Below are 10,562 nucleotides of genomic sequence, written 5' to 3'. Positions count from 1 at the left end.
TAGGATTTCACGGTAGTAATTCACTTTTCCTAGGCTCATTATGTCTGTGCATGCGAAGTAGATTAAAACTCTCTAAATAACACTTACCAGGGTTTAAAAAAAAATTTTTTTTTCCTTTTTTGGTTTTTCGAGGTAGGGTCTCACTCTAGCCCAGGCTGACCTGGAATTCACTATGTAGTCCCAGGCTGGCCTCGAACTGAGGGCTGAAATTGAAATTGAGATTGAAATTGCTGAGCCCCTGGCGTTGGGCTCCTGGAAGGAAGGTCAGCGCCACCTAGGCTGGACATCGACGGACAAGGCCGGTGAGGGCGGGACTCGGAGCCCGGGCGGAAGCGGGGAGTTGGGCGGGGGGCAGAGGCGGAGGCCGACGCACACGTCACGCGGGGCGTGGGAGGCGGGGCTTGGCCGCTTCCGATCACGTGACCTAGCGTTGACACTTCCGGGTGGGACCAAAGTGAGGCCGCGGCCAGGGTCCAGAGCTCTGACGGCATCCATGGCGTATCACGGCCTCACCGTGCCTCTGACCGTCATGAGCGTGTTCTGGGGCTTCGTGGGCCTCCTGGTGCCCTGGTTCATCCCCAAGGGTCCTAACCGAGGGTAAGTGCGCGAGGCCCGCCTGGGGAGGGACGCGCAGGCCGCGGCGGGGCCGGGGAAGGGGCGACCCGCGTGCGGTCATCCGGCTCCCCGGGGCTCCGCGGAGCATCCCCGCTCCCCCACCCGGAGCCCCAGGTCCCCGGGGGACCCCCTTCCTTGGAAACGAGTTTCTGGGGAAGAAGGCTTTTTTTGTTTTTTCTTTCTCCTCTTGCACCTGGGTGTTGAAGGTTGCAAGTCCATACGGACTCCCAGGAGAAGTCAAGAGCTCATCCCTAGATGACTTTCAGCTGGGCCTCGTTTGCCCAAAACTTGAAAGAAAAAAAGGGTCAGATAAAACCGAAATCGCCCTCTCCGCCTCCCGTGCCAGTCTCATTTGCATACTGAACATGCTCGTTCAGCTGCCTGGTGCGCAGCCCTGGCATCCAGTGGGCCTAACCTGGGGGGGAGGGGGGCGGGCAGGGAGTTGGGGCCTGATCTAAAGCGAGATAAACTCACCCGGAGCAGAAGGTGAAACCCCTGGCGTCACACCTTGCGAGTAGCAAGTGTTTGCAGTGATTGGCTGAGATAGATTTTTCTGCTCCCTTCACCCAAGATTTCTTTGTGAAATACAGCTTTGTCCTCTTATTTTGGGACTAAACTTTTTTTAATTGCACTTTAAAACAGATCCTTGCCCTCAGAGGAGCCTTGGGGCACCCTTTTTCTAGTTCCTCCCTTACAGTCATTTTACCCCCCTCTACTCAAGATCATGTGGGAGTGAAACTTGGACCGAAGTCATAATTTGTCATAAAGGCTCTTGTTTTATTCCTTGAAACTGATTGGTGGCCGCGTAGTGCTACAACGCTTCCCTACCGAGTAGACAGGGTCTGTTGAGTGGGCAGTTTTCATAAAAGAAGGGAAGCTTTACCCCATTTTGCCACACTGAACCCTTTTGCTCACTGGAATACTTTTAAAATACATACTTGTTTCTTCTATGGTTTAAAAATCAACCTTACTCCCCGCCCCCAGGGTCTCACTGTAACCTAGACTAGCCTGGAATTCACTGTGTAGTCTCAAGGTGGCCTTGAACTCATGGTGATCCTCCTACCTCTGCCTCTCAAGTGCTGGGATTAAAGGCGTGTGCACCACCACACCCTGCCAACCATATACTTTTTTGAAAAGGAAAAATGGTGGGTCAATTTCTATCATTTGTGAGTATCTTCATAGATATATTCATAGATCATGTCTCCAGCTTATATAGTTGATGTATTGTCAGAACTCTGAGGCTTTAGACCTTTTCTTTTTTCAAAGACCAATGAGGGACCTGTTGCTTATACCTGCACCTGTTTGGTTCCACCACTGTCTGCCTTTATGGCCTTCATCTCTAGAAAGGTCTTTATTAATGTGCTGGCCACACTGACCACTGCTTTCTGAAAGATTATCGCCCTCCCCCCTTCCTTGGGCTCTCCTATTACACAGGGTAATGAAACCCTCCGATTTGCACTCAGGTTCTAGTCCTAGTGTAATGACTCTGGTATTTGACCTGCAAGTGATACGAGTCCGGCTTACAGCCTCTGCTGGCGTCCTTGTATTTCCTGCTCTTGGCAGGGTGGAACGGGTCTTGAAATGGTGTCTCCCAGGAGTTACAGAATTACACTTTGAGAAACATTGCTCCAAACGCAGATGATCTCTGTGACCTTGGAAAATTCAGCTAACTTTTCCATGTCTCCATTTCCTTGTTGTACAATGTAAGAGTTGGTATTAAATTAATGCTAGTTCTCTTGACCTCCTGGGAAGATTGCAAATAGATGTTTTGGAAATAACATGCAAGAACTGAATTGCTTCAGGAGCTGTGGTGAATGTTTTCTTTGTGCGTGTTGCCTGGTTGGGAGGGGGAGTACTGGGGGTGGAATCCAGGGCCTTACACTGACCAGGTAAGTAAGAGTTTTACCACTGAACTGACTATAGCCCCAGCCACTGCTCAAATTAATCCATTAACTTATTTATTTTGGTTTTTGGAGGTAGGGTCTCACTCTAGCCCAGGCTGACCTGGAATTCACTCTGTAGTCTCAGGGTGGCTTCAAACTCATGGCAATCCTCCTACCTCTGCCTCCTGAGGGCGGGGCTTAAAGACGTGTGCCACCACGCCTGGCTCAGTGCTTAAATTTTAATACAGGAAAGAACTTCTGACTTGAGGGATTAAGAACTTTTTGGAGGCTCTGGCACTCCCATTTTCCTCTTTCTGCCCCCCCCCCATAAATAAATAAAATATTTTAAAAAACAGGAACTTTTTTTTGGTGGCAGGGTCTCACTAGCCCAGGCTGGTCTGGAACTCACTCTGTAGCCCCAGGCTGGCCTCCATGTTCTCAGGAATGATTTTCCTGGTGGTCGTACACTCCTACCAGTGGCATATGAGGTTCCTTTCTTTCCGTGCACCCTTTCTTTATTTTGAGTTAGGGTCTTACTCTAGCCAAGGGTGACCCTGAACTCACTTTGTAGCACAGGCTGTCCTTGAACGCACAGTGATTCTCCTAGCTCAGTCTTCTGGGTGAGCCAACATACTCCACAAGAACATTTTCATTAAAGAAATCAGTTTAGTTGGCTACATTTTTTTCATCATTTTTTTGTTTTTTTAAAAAAAATTCTTTAAAAAATTTTCTTTATTTGAGAGAAAGAGAGAGAGAAATAGGTGGGGGGGGGATGGGCGTGCCAGGTCCTCTAGCTACTGCAAAGGAACTCCAGATGTGCCCCCCCCCCCGTGCATCTGGCTTACATGGGTCCTGGGGAATCGAATCTGAGTCTTTTGGCTTTGTAGGCAAGCATCTTAACCAATAAGCCATTTCTCCAGCCCATTTACTTATTTTTTATTTCTTTGGGAAGAGGGAGAGAATGAGAATGTGTGTGCAAGAGAGAGAGAGAGACAGACTACAGGTCTGTAGGTGTGCCAGGAACTCTTTCAGCTGCAAACTCTAGATGCATGTGCTACTTTGTGCATCTGGCTTTACATGGGTACTGGGGAATTGAAACAGGCTGGCAGGCTTTGCAAGCAAACACCTTTAATGGTTGAGCCATCTCCCTAGCTCTTCAACATTTTCAAACATGCAAAAAGTAGACACACACATAGACCACATACCACACTAGATTCCTGCACTTGTTTGCTTTATGAATACATATGAGTGTGTGTACATATGTATAAAATCTGAAAATAGGAAGTAGTTTATTTTATTTTTTTTTGGTTTTTCAAGGTAGGGTCTTGCTGTAGTCCTGGTTGACCTAGAATTCACTATGTAGTCTCAGGGTGGCCTTGGAACTCATGGTGATCCTCCTGCTTCTCTGCCTCTTGAGTGCTGGGATTAAAGTACCACCATGCCCAGTGGAAACAGTTGTTTTAAAGAGGAGCTTGAACTTTTATTTGGGTTGTATGTGTTGGTGCACGTACATGCAGCTTTTGATCAGTCCTCAGCTCTGTCCTTCCACCTCATGTGAGTCAGGGTCACTCATTCACCACTGTGTTTGGCAGGGTAGTTGAGCCAAGAGCTTCTGGGAGATTGTGTCTCTACCTCCCTTCTCACCTTAGGCATGCTGGAACTGCAGAAATCAGCCATAACTTCCAACTTTTGTAACAGGGCATGGGGATCTGAACTCAGGTACACAAGAATTGAGGGGCAAGTGCTTTATTGAGCCATCTCTCCTGCCCCAGGAGGGAGCTTTCACATAGCACTGCTAATATATAGGTAATACATGGGCCCCTGAGCTGTTTGAGTTCTCAGAGATATCTTTGGGGAACAAGAGAAGGCAGGAAAGAGACTCCAAGCTGGGCCCCAGGAACAGTAGAGATGAGTTTTTGGAGGACCCTGAATGCATGTGCCTCCAGGAATGAAGGGTTGAAAGGAAGAAGAGCAGAGGGCCTCCCCAGCTCATTCCTCTCTGCCGTGCCTCTGTCTGACTCTGTAGCCCAGGTGGAGGGCAGAGACTATAGGCGTGCGCCAACACAGTCTGGGTGAGCGGAGGCCTTAGATCTCAAGGGTAAAAGACGGCCGGGCTTCTTTTTTTTTTGCTGTGAAACTGTCAGGCTTGGGTTTTTTGGTTTTTTTTTCCCCCTGAGGTGGCATCTCACTCTAGCCCAGGCTGACCTGGAACTCACTATGTAATCTCAAGGTGGCCTTGAACTCATGGCAATCCTCATACCTCTGCCACCATGACTGGTTTTAGAGTAGTTTTTTTTTTTTTTAAATATTTATTTATTTGAGATAGAGATACAGAGAGAAAGAGGAGTCGGGCGATGAGAAAGGCATGTGCCAGGGCCTTCTGTCACTGCAAGCAAACTCCAGATGCACGTGTCACTTTGCACATCTGGCTTTATGTGGGTACTGGGGAATTGAACTCGGGCCATCAGGTTTTGCATGCAAACACCTTTAACCACTAAGCCTTCTCTCCAGCACCCAAGAGTTTAGTTTTAGTACAGGGTTAATTCATTGCAGAAAATGCTGAGAAATAACACACTTGCTGTCACAGCTCTCAATAGAGACTTTCTTGGTCACTTTCAAATCTAGACTGGCTTCAACATGTCCCTTTTATTTTGCTACTTATTTTTAAATTTTTATTTCTAAGTTTTATTTATTTGAGAGAGACAGAGAGAATGGGCATGCCAGGGCTCTAGCCACTGCAGACAAACTCCAGACTCGAGCCACACTGTACTTCTGGCTTACACGGGTCCTGGGGAATTGAAAGCAGGGTCCTTTAGGCCTTTGCAGGCAAGTGTTTTTACTGCTAAGCCATCCCTCCAGCTGGGACAGATTCAGGTCCACTGATTTGGTACACGAATCATGGCAGTTTGATGACCTGGGAAGGGACTGTAAATAACTGCAGAGTTCACTACTTGGCTAATGATGTTTGTACTTTTTTCTTTTTTAGAGTTATCATCACCATGTTGGTGACCTGTTCTGTTTGCTGTTACCTCTTGTAAGTATATTGTCCCTTACAACTACTTTCTTAAAATAAAACCCACGGGCTGTCCTTGGTGTTCATAATACATGTGATTTACACATTTGTTTGTTGGAGTTTGTGTTTATCTGATAGCTAAAAAATACTGTCCTCAGATTGAAAATGTTCAGTATTTGAAGTTGTCCAGTACTCAGAATATTATGTAAGAGTTGTGCAAAAGTTCTGTTCTTCTGGGAATACAAGAGTAATACTTAGTTGGAGCTTACAATTACATTATTTTGTATTTTACTGTTGCAATTTAGATCTACTCATTTCACTTGCATATCTCACCATAAAGGAAATAATGTTTTTTTTTTCTTTTAATTTTTTTGAGGACTGAACCCAGAGCCTGGTACATATTGAGTACTTGGTCTTTCCCAGAGACATCTCTCCCACATCCCCAATAAAGCCATTTTTCCTCCAGACTTTGGTTTGTGTAATGAACAGAAGCGGAGATAGGATTTCCTTCAGGTAGAATAACATAGCTTTTCAAGAAATTTACTATACACACTATAGAAACATAACTTGCATCTATTTGAATGGATTACATAAGCTATTGAGTGAAAACTGTTTTGTGATATACAGGATAATTTTTTTCCTCAGCATATATATTTGGAATATTGTTCTTATCCCCTTGAATACCATAAATGGCAGAATTGTATTGAAGCATTTTTATTTTTATTTAATTTATTACACACACACACATTATTATTGTTGTTGTTTTGGTTTTTTGAGGTAGGGGCTCATTCTAGCTCAGCCTGACCTGGAACTCACTATGTAGTCTCAGGGTGCCCTTGAACTCACAGTGATCCTCCTACCTCTGCCTCCTGAGTTCTGCGACTAAAGGTGTGCACCACCATGCTGGGCTGCATTGAGGTACTTTTAAGATAGTTTCCATTCTTGTTCACACTTCCTCTGTTCCTGAAGAATATGGGGGGAAAAGACAAAACTGGGTTTTATTCAGTTCTTGGGAGTAAACCATTACTGCAGAATGTTAAGACATCAGATTTCTTCTTCTTTTCTTTCTTAGTTGAGGTATAACACATACCATAAAAGTTACCTTTTTTGGGGGGGTGGGGTGGAGGGTGTCATGCTAGAGTCTCTAGCCCAGGCTGACCTGGAATTCACTATGTCGTCTTAGGGTGGCCTCGAACTCACAGCAATCCTCCTACCTCTGCCTCCTGAGTGCTAGGATTAAGGGTGTTCACCACCATGCCTGGTTTAATGTCACCTTTTTTTTTTTTTGAGGTAGGATTTCACTGTAGCTCAGGCTGATCTGGAATTCACTCTGTAGTCTCAGGGTGGCCTTGAACTCATAGCAAGCTCTGCTCCCTGAGTGCTGGAATGTCACCCTTTTAATAATTGCTTTCTTTTTGGTTTTGGAGACAAGGTCTCACATTGTAGCCCAGGCTGGCCTCAAGCTCCCAGATGCCGTGGTGGCAGCCATGAGCCGCCAGCCTGGTGAGAGTGTGGCCAGGGGTTCTTAGTTCTTGCTTCCTGAGACCTCAGTGATATGTACAGAATGGATGTTGGCCACAGTGTCATTTAGCACAGACAGGAGGAAACAGCACTTCCAAGCCACCCTGAGCTGAAAGGCCACCAATTCTGACCCTGAATCGGTGAATGTCTGATCTCCTGGGGCTTCTGCGCTAAGGAAGTCTGAGAAACGGAGCCAAATTCCAGTTCTTAGCACAGAACAAAATCCACCCGTCAAGAGCTTTACTACCTTTGGCTTTCTGGCCACTTTCCGTCACATTTATTTATTTATTTTTGGAGAAGTCTCACTTTGGTCTGCCATGCTGACCTGGAACCCACTCTGTAGCCGAGGCTGGCCTTGAACTCAAAGCTATCCTCCTACCCCAACTTCCATAGATGCGTACCACCACACCCATCTTCAGTCATTTCAATGCAGCTTTAGGTTTGCAAGCCAAAATGTAACTGATTTTGTGCTAAGTTGTGCTAAGTGACAGCGATGCTATTGGACCGCTTCAGTGCCAACACTCAAGATGATGGAACCGTGACGGTCCTGGCAGGAAGGAAGTTACCATAGAGTCTCCTGTGTCCTTCCCTTTGACTGTCAGGCCATTTAAACAATGGACACCCCAAGAAACTGGATTTCCCTAGGAATCATGCCAGAGAAAGAAAAAGGCTGAAACCCTTTGCCCATCCAGAAGAGGAACTTGCTTGTGGGAAGGATTTACAGCTTGCCAGCAGACCTTACAATAGAGAGTAGAGTTGAGACATGGGGTGGGCAGGGCCACACCTTGACTGGTACTGCCTAGTTGGGTACCTGTTGCCTTCTATTTATATCCAAACCTTGGTCCTCCTAACTCCGAACTCCCGCATGCGTAGCCAGAAGCAGCCAGGTAGGGGCCTTAGCTGTTTGCTTGTTTGTTCCTTTTGTTTAGACGTCCTTTTGTTTAGATCCCTTTGCTGTGGTCTTATGTTCTTTGTAGCTGGTTGCCTGGGATTCAGTAAGCAAGCATCCTATAGATCTCTTACTATGTGGCAGTTCCTTGATAGACAGTGGAGAACCAGGAGTCAGCCACCCTCCTTTATGAGGGAAGTCAGCCCAGCAGATTAACAATACAGTAGTAAGACTGTTCTCTGTCTATAACAAACAGTTTGAGAAGGCACTTTAAAGAGTACATAGGCTGAGCTGGGCGTGGTGGCACACAACTTTAATCCCAGCACTCGGGAGGCAGAGGTAGGAGGATCAGTATGCCTTCGAAGCCACCCTGAGACTGCATAGTGAATTCCAGTCAGCCTGGGCTAGAGCGAGACCCTACCTCAGGAAAAAAAAAGGGGGGGAGGGTGTACTGGGATTGAATGTAGTGGGACTGATGGACAGAAGAGAAGGATTGCAGTGCGTTCATAGAGAGCCTCTCAATGCATAATTGAGCAGGGAGGTATCTGGAGATGGATCTTCTGCAAAGACAAAGACACTGGTGAGGAAAGAGCTTGGAATGTTCTAGCAGGCAGGGTTGTGTCACTGGATTAATTGTGAGATGAGGAGTGATAGGTTCAGGATTTAGTTCAGACCCAAGTCAGGTAGATTTTCTGACCTGGTGGGTTTTTTCTCAAGGGAAGAGGCGATCTTTAAGATACTCAGTAAAGGAGTATTTGGTGGGATGCTTACTCCCTGCTCTGTGGAGAACAGACTGCTGGGGGTAAGAGTAGAAGTGGGGTACCTGTCTAGGTTACTGTTGTGGTTTGGCCTCAGTAATGGTGGTGAAGAAGAAGAGAGGAGCACAACTTTGGGAGTGAAGTTCACTGGGCTTTTTGATGGGTTGGATGTGGCTGCCAGGATGGGTCACTCACCACGATGGTAAAGCGGTGAGTCAGGGTCAGTTTCAAGACAGATGCTTTCGAGTGCCACGAGCCGCCAGATGGAAGTTGGATCTGAGACGTATTTGAGGCTGTGGGAACCTGTGTGCTTATGCAACGCGGCGTGTGCAAGGCTGCCGCAGGCACTCGATGGGCAGAGGCCAGGAAGGCTGCCAGACATCGTGCTCTGCCCAGCACGGTCCTGTCTGGAGAAGGACCTGGCTCCAAATGCCAACAGTGCTGAGGTTAGGAAATCCTGGCATGAAGTAAGGGCCAGAGGAAAGAGAAGAGAAGAGAGGGTAGAGCCGGACCTGAGCACTGCCAACACTGAGATGCTTGTACAACAGCCCCTCCTTACCTGGGCGTTTGCTTGTCACCAATTCAGTCACTAGAGAACAAGCATAGTCCAAAAATACTAACATTTGTCTTGATTTAAGAGAAACCCCATTGATATAATGTGGTTTAATCAGGTGTCCTCTATAAACTCATGTGTTTTGAATGCAGGTGGCAATTTTGGAGGTGGAGCCTTGCTGAGGAGGTGTATTAGTGGAAGTGAGATTTGGGGTGTTAGAACCAGCTCCCCCTTGATAGAGTCAAGCTCACTCTTGCTGCTGTTTCCCATTTGCTGTGGCAAGATCGTGTTATCCAGCCTCTGCTTGTTCCATGGTTTCCCTGCCATCATGGAGCTTCCCCTTGAGACTATGCCAAGCTAAACCCTTTCCTCTCGCCAGCTGCTTTGGGTTCGGTGTTTTGTCCCAGCAAAGAGAAGGTAACTCTAACACATAGCTTCATTACAATATGCTGTTTTATCTTGTTGATCTCTCACTGTGTCTGACTTTTTAAATGTTGCCATGGGTATGTAGGTATAGAAAAATGCCACGTATGTGAGGCTGGGGAGATGGCTTAGGAGTTAAAGTGCCTGCTTGTCAAGCCTGATGGCTTTGGTTCACTTCCCCAATATGCATGTAAAGCCAGATGTAGAAAGTGGCACATACATCGGGAGTTTATTTGCAGCAGCAAGATGCCCCAGCAGGCTCGTCTCGTACTCTGTGTGTGTGTGTGTCTTTCTCCCTCCTCAAATAACACAAAAAAATTTTAAACCAAAGAATGCAATGTATATGTGTAGGGTTTAGTACTAACCATGGTTCAGGCATCTTCTTAGGGTCTTGGGTGCTCACAGACTGTGGATGAGGAAGTGGCAGAGAAAGGCCATGTAGAATCTCTGAGAAGCTAGGGGGTGGGCTAGGAAAACATGAGGAGATGAGATGAGAAGGTGGTAAACCAGCTGTGTGCTCCCTAAAGAAGAAGTATATCTTGCAGCAGGGTTGGCAGGAATGGTCTCCTGAAGGCAGCACAGGGGAAGCAAAGATGTCTCCAACACCATTGCCCAGGAGCAGTCAGCTTTCTGTGCTTGGGAGAACTTGGGAGGGTGAAACGGAGCCAGCTTCATTTGGAGGCATAGAAAGTACCAGAGGAGGAAGTGTGCCCTGAGTGGCAGATCACTGAGCAAACTGGTCACTTAGCTTTCCTCTTTGGGCAGTTGCCATCTGTCCCCTAGCTTTTCAGTGGGAGAACTGTACATTTCTTTCATGGGTCCATTTCAGTTGTTTGTTTATGGGGAAGGGAAATCAAAGCTATGGAAAGTTGACCAGAAGCCTTTTCTTTTTTTTTTTTTTTAAATT

General features: G+C 46.7%; 1 protein-coding gene across 1 annotated transcript in view; it reads left to right on the top strand.

Moving 5' to 3' along the window:
- The first annotated feature begins 416 nt into the window (after positions 1-416).
- Positions 417-10,562, top strand: part of Atp6v0e1 (ATPase H+ transporting V0 subunit e1) — a 36,506-nt gene continuing 26,360 nt past the window's right edge. Inside the window, exons 1-2 of the mRNA XM_004665018.2 lie at positions 417-597; positions 5,485-5,532. Of these exons, the coding sequence (XP_004665075.1) occupies positions 494-597; positions 5,485-5,532 (152 nt within the window). The 5' untranslated portion in view covers positions 417-493. The remainder of the gene's footprint in view (positions 598-5,484; positions 5,533-10,562) is intronic.

This window comes from Jaculus jaculus, chromosome 6 (genome assembly GCF_020740685.1).
Source record: "Jaculus jaculus isolate mJacJac1 chromosome 6, mJacJac1.mat.Y.cur, whole genome shotgun sequence".
Classification (NCBI taxonomy): Eukaryota; Metazoa; Chordata; class Mammalia; order Rodentia; family Dipodidae; genus Jaculus; species Jaculus jaculus.
Note: the sequence above shows the minus strand (reverse complement) of the source record. Positions and strands in the feature narration are given on the sequence as shown.